Below are 17,632 nucleotides of genomic sequence, written 5' to 3' on the forward strand. Positions count from 1 at the left end.
ACTCACAACATCCCAGAGACAACCTTCACACTGTTGTCAGTAAACAAACGAACCCCAACTTACAGCAGTGACAGAATTGATGAAGATGAGAAAACATGTTAGTTCACCTTCGCTGTTGTCTCCAGTCTTTCTGTGTCTCTTAAACTTGTGTTTGCGAGTGTGTAATCTTACATCGATCCCACATTTCCTCACTCCAGGTCAGCATTAATTGTTGCAAGTAAAATCTTGAAAACCGTGCAGCGAACTGCAGAAGGCGACGCTCGGTCACCCCCCGGTTCGGCTTTAAGTCCTGAATTTTAATTTGAGCTCCCGCTTGCTGCCGTCCAACCGAAAACAGCCTTCCCGAGTAAACGCGCCCGTGAAAAATACTTCATATCTCAGACAAGGAGTCCTTCTTGGTGCGAGGAGCCTCCGCTACGACAAGCAGAGGGGTGTACAACACTCGGCCTTAGCTGTGTACTCTGGGCCCAGACAGAGTACCCCGTCCTGCTTTATCATGTGTAACTGCCCAAGTCATTAACACAAAAGAAGAGGAAAAGAAACAGCAACCGTGGATGTTTGTTATACTATACAAGGAGTGCTTATTAGAACATACTCGATCATCTATCGAAGCATAAACAATTTCAGGAAAAGTCAAACATCTGCTTTATTCTATCATGACCTACATTTTCATTTAATTCATTCCCCCTTACTTGAAAGGAGGGAAAAAACATATTTCCATTAAAATGGAAGTCACCCCGAGAAAATAATAGATATTAAAATAAAGCCACCACGCCACCGATAGTCTTCAGGAGGGCAAACGGAACTCAAAGAGAGGGAGCTTCAAACTACTGTCCGTGGGGGGAAACTTTAGATTTTTGCAGTGTGCAGAAGTTCTGCAGGTGAAGATGCTACGACGAGGCCAAAAACCTCCTCTTTAAAGAAAAAAGAAAATAACAAGACAAACTATAATGAAATGTCAGAGCAGATCAACAAAAAAATAAAAATAAAATTCAAACCATCTACCTGAACAAGCAGCAGAAACATTGATATAAAGACCAATCACTGAGCAGTAGCACTTTAACAGGTCTCATCACAGTAATCGGACCAAAAAGTCAGTCAGAGGAGGAATTTGGACATTTTTAGTAAAAATTTAATTTAATGACTTGCTTTGTTGAAGTGAGAAAAAGCGCGCGCGCACACACACACACACACACACACACACACACACACCCCTAAAATTCCTCACGAGGCTGAAAACTCAGAGCTGACACGAGGCCAAACAAAAGACAACAGAAACAAAACGTCTTATGGTACATTGTTCTTATTAAAAGATGTAGCTGCACCCCTTTCCCTTGTGAAGGAAGTGATGCACAACTGCAATACAGAAAACCACACGAGGCCAGAGTGTGGTAGAAATATACACAGACACATAAATATAAAAGTCTGGCCGATCCAAATATTCATGCCAATTTAATCCCACATTTTCCTTCCGCGTTCAAGTGACCTCACATGCTCTTTGTGGGGTTTTTAAAGATGTCACATTTGTGCTTGTATGTGTGAGTGTGTGTGGAGCTCAGCGTGACTGTCTTCTGTCAAAATGAGGTGTAACCCCCCCGCCCACCAATTGAACAATCACATGCTTGTCAAATCCAACCAGGGTGAGGAAGAGTTAAAAAAAAAAAAAAAAGAACGAAAAGAACAAAAAAAAAAAGAGGGTGGGGCACAAATGAACAAAGAGCAAGATGGAACAAACTGAGAAATTTACAAGAACGGACGGCAGATACGAGGATGATGCAAAGGTGAAAGAGGTGACTGGGTGGGGAAGGAGGGGTGGCTAACGTGAATACCATCTCCATTTACTGTACAAAGCACTAATGCCAACAGATAAGATGTGAAATTACGATCAAAAGGGATTAAAGGTGTAACAGGGTGGGGGTTAATGTGGGTGGGGTTTAACTGAAATGTCGCATATTCCGTCACTTCCTATTTTTCGGTGAGGGCCAGTTGCCACGCTTCTCTCCCCGGTTGCCACCTCCGCTGCCAGGTCCACCAGGGCCGCCGCCAGGTGGGCCGCGGGGGCCTCTTCCCCCTCCTCCGCCACCTCCAGGTCCTCCGGTGTTGACCCTCCGGTTCTGCCGCTCCATCCCAGGACGCTGACTTGAGAAGCTTCGTTTGTTAGCAGAGGGTTCTTTACCCGTCATCTCACGCTCCACGATGCTGCCACCTCCTCCTCCTCCTCCTCCTCCACCACCACCTCTTCCCATGTGGTGGTGATGATGAGAAGCATACGACTTGCCTCCTCCTCCCCCCTCTCGGTCTCTGAACTCTGTGAAGTCGCTGCTCTCAGAAGCTGTCTCCCACTCCTCATTGGCCTGGTCTGAGTTCTGGTTGGTGAAGTCAGGCGACTTTGCACCGTGGGGGTGCTGTGGGTGCGTGGGACCCACACTGCCCTGGTTGTAGTGGTGATGGTGGTGGCTGTTTGCATTACTGAGATGCCCGCCACTGTTGTTACTGTTGGCCGTTAATGTGGCGTTGTGGGTAGAATTCTGGGCATTTCCTGTCATGGGAGCAGAGACTGGGGCTCCGTTACCATCTTGCACTGAATTCATGGAAGGAGACGAGGGCCTTCCTCCACCAATGACCCCCACACCACCATTGATACGTGCAGCATTCTCTCGCTCCTTCAGTTTCCGGAAGCGGGGTGGCTTGTCCTGCTGGTGCTGGGATCGCCCATGACGACGGCGCCTAGGTGGTCGCTCAAAGCCACGATTAGAAGGAAGAGGAAGAGCATTTGGCCCTCCAGAGTTTGACACAGGGTTTGCAGACGTTTGCTGGGTCGCAACTCCACCATTTTCAGTGGAAACCAGAGTAGCAGAGGTTGTTGTAGCAGGCAAAGATGGCTGAGGGGGGTTGGTCCCCTGACTTTGAGTTTGACTTCCTTCAGCCACCTTGTCCTTCTTCTCACCAGCATTTCCTCCTCGGCCTAAGTCTTTGGGCCCAGAGCTCTGTGGCGGACCTTGCTGTTTCCGGGCTGAAGCTGAAGACTTGGATGACCCACCGTGCGAGCCTGAGCTGGGCCCAACACGGTGTCCCCCAGCCGTTGCTCCCATATTGCCACTACTCCTGTAGATGTTTCCTCCTCCACCTCCACCACCCCTGCCCCTTCTAGAGGGCACACCCCTAGGGGTGAAGACACGGGCCTGGGAGCCTCTGGGTGGAGCAGATGAAATATTTACACTGCTAGTGGTGTTATCGGAGCCATTCTTGGTGTTCGGTTTCTGGCTGTCTTCTTTGTCCGAGTGGCCGACATCGCTTGCTCCACTCTCGCTGCCCGTCTCAGAGCCTCTCTCCCTCCTCCTCTTGGGGATTTCTTCATACTCTGAGCCCTCACTGCGGGTTTCACTGCGGTTTCTGGCCCGGGCTGGGTTATGCTGAGACCGATCTTGACCATGCCTTCCACTGGCTCCTTCACCCTTGGATTCCTGATGATGGCCACCACCGGCTGTTGAGCGGTAGTCTCTCCCACTCCTGCCACCCATTCTGCCCCGGCTTCCACCCGTGGGTCCAGCACTGGCCGTGTAGGTGCCCCGGTACCCACGGCCTCGCCCATAGAATTCTCCCCCTCTTCCTCGGCTGGCTCTGCCACCTTTCTGGGGGACTCCATGGTGGTGAGAGGTGCTGCCTCCCTTTTCAAAGGAACGGTCTCTGTCTCTCCTGGAGGAGGACCCTGAAAAACCTGATGAAGTAGTGTCTACATCTTTGGGACCTCTACCTGACCCTCCTCCACCTGATGATCGCTCTTTTCCACCATTTCTGGGTTTGGCTGTCTGGGGTGGCTCGTCCTTAGATGAAACTGATGTGTTCTGAGAGTTGGAGGAGGCATCCTGCTTCATAGAGACAGGCTGTCCACCATCTTGCTCTTTATCTTTTCCAAATCCTGTGCCTTGTTTTTCTCCTCCATCTGCATCCACTGCCTCTCTCTTGATTTCTTTCAGCACTGGCTTCTTAATGGGCCCAGCCCTCCTGTTGGCATTGCTTCCTCCTGATTGGTTGGAGGGTTTGTGGTCCAATGGAGTGTTGGAAGAGTCCTCTCCTCCACGGGAGCTGTTCCCACCTCCTGCATTGTTGCCCCTCCTTCCGTGAGAGGAACCCCCAGTAGTATTGCTGCCAGGCCGTGGACCCCAGTGTGTCTCTGTCTTATGCTCGCGCCCTCCTCTTTGGTTTGATTTAGGATGAGGATGCTGCTGCTGTGGGGGCTGACTGTGGCTGCCAAGTTGAGACAGAGGTGGGCTAGAAGTGTTGGCTGAATGGGAAGTATATGCCGGACCTGTCTTCTCTTGTTTCACATGGCCACCACCCACAGCATTACCACTGCTGCCTCTTTCAGCGTGACTGTGCCCGATACTGGTTTCGCTCTCTCTCTGTGATGGGTGATGGTGCGGTGCCCCTTTGACACTCCCATCCTCCCTGGCGGAAGAGGAAGAGGAGGAAGAGGAGCAGGAGGATGAGAGGGAAGGTTGGTGAAGAGGAGGAGAAGAGTCAGTCTTCTTAGCTGGGGCCTCACCACTTCTGTTCTCTGGTTTATGGGGATGGAGGGGGAAGTGAGGCTGTTGAGGGTGGTGGCTGTGAGGGTGGTGGAGGTGAGAGTTGCTTTCAACAGGGGGATGATCTGGGCGCCCGCTACGATCATAGTGAGGATGTGGGGCTCCCCATATCTGGCCCTGCTGAGCTCCTCGGGCAGGCCCTTCATCCTGGTGGGGGAACCCATGCGGCTGGCTTCCCCTTTCACCCGCCCTCTGATGCTGGTGAGGAGGCATCCTTGCGCCCTGATCGGGGAAGTTGCTGTAGTTGCCCTGTCCGCCGATGTAGTGATGAGGGTGATGGCTGCCACCCTGGTTGCCAACAGGGGGTGGGGTTTGATTGGATGTCCCAGATGCAGAACTGGGCTGCTGAATGGGTCCCAATCCACCCTCTCGCATGCGGTGTGGAGGAGTGTCGCTCCTATGATAAAGAAAGACAGAACAGAAAATAGCAACTTATTCACTCAAATAAAAACACAGATGATAAAAAAAATAATACAAGCTTACATGGATACTTTTATAGTTGCTCTATATAGCAACAGTCTAACAGTAAAGAGAGAGGTTTTATCTTCGATCTCACTCAAATGAAACAAAACGAGTATCCATACCTGGGCCCTTTGGCCACATCATCATCCTCTGATGCCTGCTTCTGTCTCAGGGGAGAAGTTAGCCCACGGTTTTCCCCTCCTCCAGGGAACACCTCAGGCCCCCAGGCCAGCTTAGGATCCATAGGGGGAGTCCCACGGTGAGGATGCCCTGGATGCTGTTGCTGTCTGTCAAAGGGGTCTGAACCAGACCCCCCAGAATCAGACCGCTCACGCCCAATAAGCCCTGAATAAAATTTCAAGAAAAATATCTAAGTCAACAGCCAACAGTGTGACTTCACAGTAACACAATACCACTGAACATTTTAAGCATGGCCTGTAATACTGCAATATTTCCTGATTTAATTGTATTACTTGTGATTATGCATCCACTCACCAGAAGGATGCATGCCGGCCTGATAGTATTCCATGGGTGTAGGGCGACTCTGTATCATACGAGGGTCCATGTAGGGCATCATCATCCACCGAGGGTCAAAATTCATTGGTAAGGGTGGAGGTCGAACCATACCGCCAGGCTGATACAAGGGTCCGCCCTGTTTAGGTCCAGGTCCAGGCTGGGGAGTTGAACCTGGTGAAGGACCTTGTGGAGCCTGGGTCTGTGGGGACAGCTGGCTTTGTGATGCCTGGCTGTGTTGCTGCTGTTGCTGTTGCCACTGCTGCTGTTGCTTTAGGAGTTGCTCCTACAGAGAAGTGAATGGAAAAATGCAATCACTCAGGATGTTTAAAAGCACTTCCCTTTGGAAAAAAAATCAAAATCAAAATCACAGTGGCCCTGCTCATTCAGAATGCAACAACGACTTTAAACTGTATTTCTCTCTCTTACGTTTGGGAAAAAACAAAACAAAAACAAACCTGCTGCTGCCTCTGAAATCGAGGTGGAAGAGACTTCTGATACTTTGAGTAGCCCTGGCCAGGAGGGCCACCAGCTTGACGACTGGATCCCCCTCCGATATTTTCGACCTTTACTTGGTCGATTCCTCTTTCGCCTGCACTTCCTGTACGAATGTGAAGAGTGCTCACAGCTTCTTCCTTACTCTCTCCTGGTAAAGGTACATCCAGTGTGGGCTGCTGCGGCTGTGGTGCAGCCAACTGGGGACACTGTTGGGTATCTAAATCAAGAACAAAGTTGCAGGGTTAAATCTGTAGTCATCATGATTATTATGTGGTGTATTTACTTAAAATGCTATATTAAATCAAGAATATAAATGTTATTTACTTGAATGCTTCTTGATGATTTTTTCAGGATAGGTCTGCTTTTCAGGCCATTTGCATCTAAGAAACTCACCTGCACCAGAATCGTAACTGCTGTTGCTGCTGGGTCGCTGGCGGTCATTACCAGCTGGACCTGTCCCTGACGGGACAGCTAGCACTGGAGGCTCCTCAGAGTCCACACAGGGGGAAGGAGGCTGGCTGATATTAGGGGAGGAAGCTGAAGCTGAAACTGATGGACTTGGGCTGCCTGCCGTAGCAGCTGTTGAATTTCCATCAAGGCTGGGGGTTTTGCTGCCGCCACTACCGCCACTACCACCACCAGCCATTGTGTTGCTGCTCTGCTGCTGCTGCTTTTCATCCAGCCTCTTCAGCTTTTCCGCACAGGCTGCACGTCTCTCCTCCTCCATCCTACGTTCTTCCTCCTCACGCCTGCGACGAGCTCGCTCAACAGCAGCAGAAATCTCAGAGGATGACTGCTTCCTGCGCTGACGCCACGTCTCGTCCTCATCATCCCCCTGGGCTGCATGAACCAGCAGACCAGGCTGTGTAAGAGGGTTAGGGGCTCCTGCTGCTGGTTGATGCTGAGCAGGGGCAGTTTTCCCCTGGCCAAGAGAGGCTCCCTGATTGTGGGGCCGATCCTGAGGAGTTAGAAAACACTGAATATTTTTATCATGAAGTTTTTAGCCTTCCAAGTGAAATTACTATAATCTTTTAAAAAAGTAGAATGTATGTATGAATGATAACCTCCACTGTAATAAAAACCAAAGGGGGGGGGAGAAGGGAACTTAAAACTAAAAATGACTTAAGACCCATAGGTGGTGGATGAGGCAATGACAGAAATGATTATTCTATGAGGCCCTGTCCTGATGTCTACCTGTCGGTAAAAGGAGTAGGGCCCTGGTCCGAGGAGCGGCCCATGTGGGGGGGAGGGCTGCTCCTGGGGACCACCCAATCCAGGCCTGCGCCCCTGTATACAGGCAGACACAGTTAGCTAAGGTCCACCACAATAATCTACACTGATGCAAAATACAGACACTAACACATGCCTGCCCACAAAAAAGGCCTTGCCTTAACAGAATTAACTCTGTAACCTGTTTTCAATTTGAAAATTTCACAAGGCTTCCATGTAAGGTAAAACCTTAGGGCCTTATCCACTGCAGGAACTCAGAGCACACATTTACAACCCCAAATCAGCCTGTTTAAGCCTGTTCCCATTGCGGTGTAGGATTCACCACAAATCTTCCTGTGCCAAAAAACCCACAAAAATCAAGGGATTCAAGAGGAAAATTCTACTTTGCTTCTCTTCCTCACCTGCAGAGTAGTTACAGGTAAGTTTTGTTGGTCTGATAACACCCCTTTAGGAGGTCCAAAAGGGATGGTTCCTAAAAGAGCCCACAGGTTCCTGCAGTGAAAAATGTCTTGTTGTTACTGCTGTTCAGCACAGTACCTGATAGGTGGATGGCGCTCCCTGGCTCCCCCAACCACTACCTCCCTCCTCGGCCCATCCTGGCTTGCTGGAGGGGGGTTGGGGGCCATTGTCAACATTAGAGGGAGGGGTCCTGCGGGTCTCTCCACCGCTGTCTGAGGCTCGAGAGTGAGAGGTTGCATTGGGGGCATCCTGAGACCTCTGCTGATCACTGAGGACAAGAAGGACAAAAAATGTAAGTGAATAATATCAAGAAAAACAACAACAAAAAAACCCCCCAAGAGTACTGTAATTTATCACACATTAAATGTACTTGGTCACTCACCGCGAATCGTTCTTGCTCTCGTTTCTATCCTCTTCTCCCTCTTCATCTCCTTCATCATCGCTGAACTTCAGCTTGGCGGAGTAATCTATCTCCTCATGAGCTCCTGTTTCAGCAAAACAACAAAAAACAAAATGGAAGCCATCAGAACCATGTTTGTGCCAAACATCCACAGTGTAACATTATTCAGCAACCATCACTAATCCTTCTCCCTCCCTCCAGCAACTTAAACCATGCTGGAAGGATCAGCATGAAATTTGATATGCACCAACAATAGCAATCCTCGAAAGCAGAAAAAGGAAGGCTCGGCAGAACACGCTCTGCACAGCTGAACTAAATTAACTTGCATAAGCAAGACACACAAAAACAAGTCTTTACTTAAAACACGGAAGGTTATGATTCTTGTTCTAGTTCTGTAACAACATTAAAAGTAACCAATTATTTCAGATATTTTAAAGCCATTTGTTAAAATTTATTCTATTATATTATATCTATTATATTATAATTATATCTATTCTACTATTATATCTATTCTATTCAGAAAATTTTCTGTTTTTATTATAGATAGGAACAACTTGAACTTCATTTAACAAAAACACTCTTTTAGTGTATATTTGGAGGGGGCTTACAAACTTAGAACCAGTTTTATGATGTTTCAGCTTTGTGAATGGAAATTTTTTTTTTTTTTTTTTTTACCTGCCCAGCCTTCGTCTCCATCGTGGTCCAGCTCATCTAGCTCCTTCAAGTCGTCTTGTTTTAAAATGGAGGGTCGCTTTACCACCTCTCCACCCACATCGCGTGGACCACCCTGTGGCCTGCTCTCAGGACCAACCGGCCCACGAGAGAACCTGAAATAATGGGGGAGGTTCTTTTTTAAGGGATATGATGAAAACAAAAAACCTTGGCCCAAAAAAGCAGCTCTTGATTACTTATGAGTTAAACTCTAGGCCATTTGATTGTACTGCAGAACATTTTCCCTCCACAGTGAAATTAAAAGTAGATGAAGTAGCATTTCAGTGAACATACCTTGGAGCTGTCCCTTCACCAGGTGGTGGGTACCTGTAGGGCCCTTGAGGCCCATAGGGGCCTGGGAAGGGCAGATAGGGAGGATACATCTAGGGAGTAAAAACAGATCCAGTTCAGACACCTATTTCTTTTGTTTTTGTTTGTTTATTTATTTGGGTTAGAAATGCAGATAAAAGAAAACTAACACTTACGAAGGGGGGTATGATCCCTCGATATTGGGGGAACCCAGGCCCCACAGGAGGCTGGGGCAGGGGCAGGGCGGGGCTGCCTGCAGGAGGGTTCCTAGGTGGCCCGTGGTTCTGTGAGTTTGGAGGGGGGACCCCAGCTGCCCCATCCATCACCAGAGCTCCACCAGTGCCACCCTCGGTAACCCCCTCCCCAGGCAGGGTGGGTGCCAGGGCTCGGCCCCCACCATCCCGCCAACTTGTAACGTCTGAGGACAGTGAACACAGGAGAGGACGGAGTGGTTAGTATGATTTATAGACTTTTACGTAATCAGAACAAGAATGGAAAGTCATTTTTTATTTTTATGAATCTGAAGAGACTGTCAATTAGTAAAGTTAAAAAAATAAATACAAATGAAAATCCTGCCCGAGGTGTTTCTCTCCAAACTACCATAATCAATAAGTGGATGACAAATTATTAGAGACAAAGCTCGCATTACTCACTCTGGGGGCGGAGGCTTGGTCCGGGCCCATACCACTGATCTGCAGTGCCCTGTTCTTTGCCAGCTTTGTCCTGGTCGCCAGCCGCCTGCAGGGTGGGAAATTCCTCGCGAGAGAATGGCGACGGTAGGTTTGATCCCTTTCCACCTGCAAAAACAGATGATGAAAAGAGGGGCTGAGTTGCAAACAAACAAACCCATTGAAGGAGATGCAGCAAAAGAAACACTCACCATCCCCTTGTGTTCCATGTGTTCCACTGGCCTGTGCCCAGGACCTTGCCCCTACGGCCTGGGTTGAAGCTGGGGCCAGAGCCTGAGGATGGTGCACACACAAAGTCAAATACCATATGATACACGCCAGCTAGCTGTGCTAGATGTCTTTTGGCAACCATTTACTCAGGGTATATTCTGTTTTAATGTTATGGAGATGACGTGTACCTCTGAAGCTTGCGGGGTTCTCGGGCGGGTCGGTGCAGGTGTCTGTGAAGCCACAGGCTGCTGCGACTCCGGCTGCGGTGCTGACAATGCATCGGTACTGAGAGAGAAAAAGCAGACATACAAGTCTTCAGACCGAATACAACAAGCAATCACACAAGAATAAAACTACTTGTCACATTAACACCCATTAAACTTGAAGGTGTTGGATTACAGCTTTCTTACCTCTTTGGGTCTGCTGGTTCCTGTTTGCTTGCCCATCCTGTGCCGTCTTTGGGAACGAGCGAGACGTTAGGATCGTTGCCTTTGTTCTCTGCCTTCAGACTGGGCAGGTTGGCAGGGGGTGGCATACGCCGCGCAGAGGCAACTTTACCAAGAGACTGCAGGCCATGGCGTGGGGGAACTGATATGGAAACAAGAAAGAATAGAATAGAATAGAATAGAATAGAATAGAATAGAATAGAATAGAAAATAAAATAAATAATTCTTTAATTGTCCCACAAGGGGAAATTTGGTTGTAACAACAGGAGGTCGTTAGCACAGATGGACCACTGAAACCCTACACTGTTCAAATCTAGAGGGAGCCTGAAAACAGGGATTGTGCTCAGATTACTTGCTGGATGTAAAATTAGGGTGCTGAATCACTGCGAAGGCTAAAAACGTGGTAGTTTTGGTCTGGTGATTCTGATGAATGTGGATTTATTTTTTTAAACAAACAAACAAAAAACTCTCTAGACTTTATTAAAAACATTCAGCAAACCCACTTCAATTACAGTTTTATAGAGAAGCATTAGCACATTGATGCTTACAGAACCATGGAAAAGCCTGAAAGCGAAGCTGTTCTGAATATCAATCCCTCATTTGTTTTCCTAAGGCTCAGAGCAACCACAGCAGCTTCAGGCCTTCACTATGTAAGAGGGGGTAAGTCTGTAGTCGGGGAAAGGGGACAGCTGCTTGAATCTAGAGGGTAGCCTCTGAATAAAACATAAACTGGGGTCTCAGCATAGAAGTCAAACAGCATCCACAAGTAAGCCTCTGTCTCTGGTCAGCCTCAGTGTCTCTGGAACTCACCCTCCAGGTCCCCCTTTTCCCTTTGTTATTTCTTTAACACGTGAGTGCAAACACTCATCAATAACAAACAGTATAACACAGTTTCATCAATAAACAGTGCTGATAGATAGATACACTTTGTGTATTAAAAAGCAGCGCCATTAGTGAGACCCTAAGCTAACACTTCAAAGTTGCATTAGTTGGTGGAAACACAGCACAGCGAGAAAATTGTAATCACACTAATGAGCAGATACAACTGAGATCTGTTTAAGTTTCAAATGATCAGTGACAGCACAGGTTTTTACTAAACCACACCACCTGGCAGAATTTAATTAGAGCCCTTTGAAATCTGTTACAACTGCTTAGAAAGTGATTTATGTTGAGAATGTAGATAATAACAATGCTATTTTCTACATGTTGTGATAGCCATAAGCTCTGACTTTCAGGTTTTACCAAACCAGCTAATTCAAAGAAAGCCTGGCTATGCTGAATCTGATTCATAGTACCCCCCCCTCCTCTGGATGTATGCTGTGAAAGCTTGTGTGTTCTGAAGATACTCACCAACAGGCTTTTGTGTTTCAAGGCTCTTTCCTTTGTATGTATCAAACAGGTTGAGAGACGCATACTTGGTTTTGCCTTCCTTCCCCTTTGCAGTTTGCCCAGAGCGATCTGACATTGCGCTGTCCGCTCATTGAGTATGGTGAGCCCTGAGACTGTAGAAGAAAGAAGAGACAAGGAGAACAAGAATACACAGAAAGAGAATGAAATTTCTGAATTTTAACTATATTTAACAAGGGATTACAGTTATGATACAGTTATGTTTCTTCTAGCTGACATTAGGTATAACTGCTTTCAGATTAATAGGTGTAGCAAACCTTTATTTTAAGACAGCTCTATGAAACAGGATATTCTGAAACACAATGACACAGCACGTAGGGAAAATACACTCAGATTAGTTTCTTTTTTTATTTTCCTACAAGTCAGAACAATTGACAATTTACAGCATTTTCTGAGGCTTTTCTGGTGTAATTTTACTTCTATGTCTGAAGCAATATTCCTCCATTTTAAATTTTTGTCAATTCAAATGACAAAAAAGATGTCATTGTGATTGACCCAGTAAAAATTAAATAGCAGTTTACTGAAACTACAAAAATATATATTTACACCAGGGATGCAAAAAAATATTTGGCAAATATCGATATCATCTGATACCAGACTTACTGATTTTTATACAAATAAATGAGACGCGATGTACCTACATGAGTGGCTCGTAATTAACTTTTTTACATTCCTTTTGCACTGGCTAAAGGAAGACAGTCTTTGTTTCTCTGACACAGGTGGGAAATAAAAATATACATTTAAAAACATTAAAACACAAGAACTCTTGTCTCATTATTAGTTTTAAGTGTTATTGTAAACATAATTTTTCAGCCTGTCCTTTAGTAATTTAAACAAAGGAGTGCAAGTTGATATATTTTAACATCTGCTACATTTACGACCGATACATCTGATTTAAAAACACTTGTTTTTTAAGTTTTCGTTCAACACTTGGCAATTTAGTCAAGACTGGTGTGACTTTGGCTGACCTGTCTGTAGACTGGGGGCTTATAAAGTTAAACAACTTAACTGTTCCCTATGACAATGTGGACAAAGTTCCAGGAAACCAACTTCGTAACATAAAAATTAACTGAAAGCTTTTGAGCACGTGTATAGGTAAGACCATAAGTTTTCTGTGATATATTGCTGAATGTCATCCAACTTGGATTTGGTGAATCAACAGCATATAAAGACAAGAATCAACACAGTTTTTGGATCAGATAATGGTCCAATCCTGACTCAAAAAGCTGGACTAATATATCGGTGACCTCTGAGTGACCTATGAGACAAATATATTCAGTTCAATTCCACTTTTCTAGCAGGAGAGCTTAACACAACATGGAAGAGGCTAACAATAAAGCAACAACGGTTTAGAGGCGTTTCACAGCTGTGACACCAACAATTTTTCTTTGTATGTTTGCAACAGTTTTGAATTTAACCAAGAATTGTGGCCACATGACTGGAAAAGTCAGGCGACAGGAATGCCTTCACTGCCCCTTGCTCCGAAGCACTTGCAATTTTTATGTTAACATAATGCATTCTTGACAACTTGGTTAATATTATTTGAATTTCAGGTTTCTAGTCAACTCTACTCCAATATGTGTGTCAAAACGTTAAGTACTGAGCTAGAAAGGAGAGACTAGCGTGCAAAGAACAGTAAGCAGTAAAGAATAAAGTAGAATTCATGGTAGCATGTTCATGTTTGTTTTGGTAGGCATTTGGCTAGTCAACCAACAAAGATGTGCTTGTATGCAGTCCCCCACAGCAAAAAAATTAATTAATAAATAAAAAAAAGCATGTAGCAGTGATGATATGCATACATAGGATGCTGACTGATAAAAAAGCTGGGTCGAACATTAAAGGAAGTGATAATGCAGTTCACCACGGAGAGAAAGAAGTGTTAAAAAGTAATATTAATAAAGAAAAGCAGTGTGAGAAGCACAGATGTGCAGTTTTTATTACTTTTAACACCTGGTTCCACATCACTACAAAGAAACATGAGTTTCTTCTCTGTGGCAACGGTTAAAACTAAAGGACAATAACATCGCAAACACACACCTTTTGGTCTACACATTTTTAGCTCTCCCCCCCTCTGACAATACATAGACACAACATGCAGACATTGGTCTGCAAAGCTCTGCACAGGACTAACACATAGCCACGGTAATTCCTTAATTTAATTTGTCTTAATTTGTCATCCCTCACCACGAAGTCACATCTATAATTCAAGAGATGCTATAACGTACTAACTAAGCCAGCACCTTTCATCAACAATTAAAACTGTCTTTATCAACAGTGTCTGCAGTTGTCCATATCCACAACTGAGTACAATCCCTAGCCAGCTATCCACTATTCAAATATATTAGATAAACTGTGCATTTCTGATTTTTAATAAAGACCTTTTGGATGCATTTATTTAACAATTTGTTTCAAAAAGTCAGAAAAAAACTTGATGTGTAGACCACACATATTACTACCTTATACATACATATACATATATATATATATATATATATATATATATATATATATATATATATATATATATATAAAAAAGAAAGATAAGACTCCAGCTTGTTAACTGAACACTGGTACTGGTTCGGTACTCTGTATCAGCAGCCACCTGGAGCCAACATGTCAGTTTAATTTTCTATTTGTATAAAGTCAGATAAGCAGATCTCTATATGCCCATATGGATACAGTTTAATGGGAGCATATGACTGCACCATTTATAACATAGCAATAACACCAGCATAAATTTTTATGTGCTATAAAAATGTCATACTATATATAGCAACATTATATGTTTATGATCTCTAGTGCACACAACAAGACAAGCCTGTCATGTCTGATAGCAAGAGCTGCATAGTACCTAAGAAGCCCCCCTCATAAATCCAAATAAATAAAAGCAGTGCTTTGTAAAATATGCAAGAAAACTGTTCCTGTTGAGTGTAGAAAAAAAAAAAACTTGTTTCAGTGCTTGAAGCAAAAACAGATGATCAAGTACAACCAGCTAATAAAGGAGGAAATACTAGCGGCTGGTGATGTGCGACTCAAATGTAAACAAATGGCTCCACTGAGCACCTTGCTAACTGCACTCCATGTGACAGGAAGAGCAAAGGGTGGATGGAAATTACTGATGTGGTTACAAGGTGGTGAAGCAGGGCTATGAGCAGCTGGTTAAAATGCACGACCCAAAGCACAACACCCCGAGAAATATGCGACAATACCATGCATCTCCGGAAGACTTAAGGTTAAGTTACTCTATTTATTGTTGTTCTAAAGTGTTAAGCAGTTATTTTATACTCCCTTAAACATTCCAGGAAAAACAAAACCTAAGCTATTTTTGTGCTACGTTTGACTTATGCTGTGTCACTACTATTGCACCACAATGCTGCTGCTGTCATCTTGCTTCAATCGATTCAAACATCAAATCACTAAGTGTGTCATCAAATACACCAGCTCAATGGAAAAGGATGGATAATGCCAAAATGCTAATTTTCTTAAAATATCATGACATTTTAAGGCTATACCTTTCAACCCTAGCTAGCAGACGTTCAGTGCTTATCACATGAACATTATTTCAAAAAAAGGTGGGGAAAAAGGAAAAAGCAGAACCACGGTTTCTATGGAAACACATTATAAATGATATTCTTCATGCCTCATCTTGAGACAGAGGGTTCGGCTCCATGGCAACTGCCAGGCCTTTAGCTTGAACTCATTTTACTGCACATCAATAAAACACAGGGCACTGACATCTGTCCAATTCACAGCGATTTGGCTGCATCCATCAGGTTAAACTGCTGCCACCACCCCCTACTCCCATTAGGCACAATGACTGCGAACACACGGGTCTCTAAGATCGTGAAGACTTTGTCACATCATTTCATTCACTTGGTTTCAATAAAAAGGGAATACTGACGTGAGAAAGCCAATCTAAATGGTCTGCGTTTAGAAAACGTTGATTATAGAGATATAGGTCTGTGCTACAGTGACTCAAGCATTAAATAACTGAAAGGTGGGAAGACGTCTCATTAGATGGCTGCATAACACAAACAGCAACAACAACACATTCCCAACATATGGTTGAAGATTCAAATATGCAGCCTTCTACTGCGCACTGACAATCATCAAAGGAGCAAAATGTACGGTGTTTGCTTTTACACACATCACTTTAAAAAAAACAAATAACCCTTCGTTAATTACTTTTTAAAAAAGGTTGCACACGGCAACTATGAAGCAGCGGTAGCCCCGCAGCGAGCCTCAATAGCCAGATGAGATTAGAAAATTAGGTCGTGGGATGGCTGGTCAGCTAGATGTTGTATGGGGATTAACTGGAGCCCTAAGTGCAGCAACGTATACCACAAAGAGGCCCTGTGAAGCTAAAGGCTAACCGTCAACACCCACCACGACGGGCAAAAATCAGCTAGTAGCTCTAGGAATCATTGCCTTGTACATATATATGCAAAGCAGAAACATCCGGAGCGGTGATTTGTGATGTTTTTCTTATTTTTTTTCCTCCTGTGGTGCTAACCAGCTCGATGCTAACAGAGGCCCTCGGTGATCTCGTTGGGAGGGGGACTGCGTTGATGTTTCATAATGTATTTTCAACACCTCGCAGCTATCACTTAGCTCACCGCTTGTCAGCTCCATGCTTTGTATCACACAGTGACATTGCGACTGCTCGTCCTTACCAAAATGTTCTGCTTACTTACAGTTCGTGGGAGGCCCGGGGTAACGCAGGAAAAACTGATTTTTATTAGATGAACAAAACAAAATGGCGGTGGAGATGGGCCCTGTGCATATTAACCCAGGCCGGTTGGGTAGCATTAAAGAGCTGGCTTGTGTAGGTACATACTACTTAAAATACACTACACTATACAACTTAACTGTGCTGGAAAAAACAACCACTGACAAATCATCAATACTGAGCTACGGGAGCGTCTTTTAAACGGACACCGTCTGAGCTAAAGCTGAAGCCTCGCTAACGTTTATCCGCTAGCACTAGCCACGAAAAACACATCTAATAGTAAACAGATATTTCATCAGCACACAAACTTCCCAGACACCTTTACTACAAGGTAAATAAACGTGTGGTTACACACTAAAAAAACAAGTGGCTGAATTCAGAAGCTAGCGAATACTAGTTAACCACTTAGCCAAGCTAGGCTAATGAGCTAGGCAACCACCTGACGTTAGCTATGCCTTTTCCAAAAATAAAAATAACCTCGATCCTTGACCAAAACACCCTCACAGATGCGCCGAGCCCTTGCCCGGAGGTAAGAGTAACAATGTGTCTTCGGTACAATGTAACTGTCCAATGTCCGCATGGAAACATGCACAATTTTTCCAACCACTGACCTGGTCTTGTCCCGACTTGTCTCGAGGTTGTATCGCAGAGTGAGGTTAGCTTATGCTATCACGTATAGCTTCTTTCCAGCAAGTGACCCAGCTAGCTAAGCAACGTTATCCTCCCGCATAGTCAAACCAACACACTATGGCTTTGCTCTAAATTTAATACCAGCAACAGCGTATGGATAAAGAAGATATTCGGCTTACTTGTGCTCCTTTTCTTTTTTTGTAACTCCCAAAATAAATGAAAAGGGGGGAAAAGAAAATGGTTAATGCTGGACTCGATCCGTCGCCTAAAGAGCCGTCAACGGCTACTGAGCCGTTTGGGACCTCTACAGTAAAATAAATAAGCGACTCTTATTTTTTTAAAGCGCAAGTGAA

The 17,632-nt window shown here is 44.9% G+C and overlaps 1 protein-coding gene across 6 annotated transcripts; it reads right to left on the reverse strand.

The window, feature by feature from the left end:
- Positions 1 to 1,287: 1,287 nt before the first annotated feature.
- On the reverse strand, positions 1,288 to 17,563 carry prrc2a (proline-rich coiled-coil 2A). Of its 6 annotated transcripts, none has more exons than XM_039605688.1 (17): positions 17,459 to 17,563; positions 11,864 to 12,015; positions 10,610 to 10,655; positions 10,478 to 10,556; positions 10,256 to 10,352; positions 10,049 to 10,130; positions 9,822 to 9,965; positions 9,345 to 9,586; positions 9,154 to 9,242; positions 8,824 to 8,975; positions 8,131 to 8,233; positions 7,827 to 8,016; positions 6,453 to 7,017; positions 6,020 to 6,276; positions 5,544 to 5,847; positions 5,171 to 5,393; positions 1,288 to 4,983 (listed from the first exon to the last, which is right to left on the reverse strand). In XM_039605688.1, exons 2-17 carry the CDS (start codon positions 11,924 to 11,926, stop codon positions 1,959 to 1,961), a joined length of 5,661 nt encoding a protein of 1,886 aa, XP_039461622.1. In that variant the 5' UTR covers positions 11,927 to 12,015; positions 17,459 to 17,563; the 3' UTR covers positions 1,288 to 1,958. The 6 variants fall into 6 exon arrangements, with proteins under 6 accessions (XP_039461622.1, XP_039461624.1, XP_039461623.1 ...); XM_039605690.1 differs by adding an exon at positions 7,254 to 7,346 and having other exon boundaries at positions 10,478 to 10,655; XM_039605689.1 differs by lacking the exon at positions 17,459 to 17,563 and adding an exon at positions 17,261 to 17,408.
- Between the last annotated feature and the right edge of the window lie 69 nt (positions 17,564 to 17,632).

This window comes from Oreochromis aureus, linkage group 22 (assembly GCF_013358895.1).
Source record: "Oreochromis aureus strain Israel breed Guangdong linkage group 22, ZZ_aureus, whole genome shotgun sequence".
Taxonomy (NCBI): domain Eukaryota; kingdom Metazoa; phylum Chordata; class Actinopteri; order Cichliformes; family Cichlidae; genus Oreochromis; species Oreochromis aureus.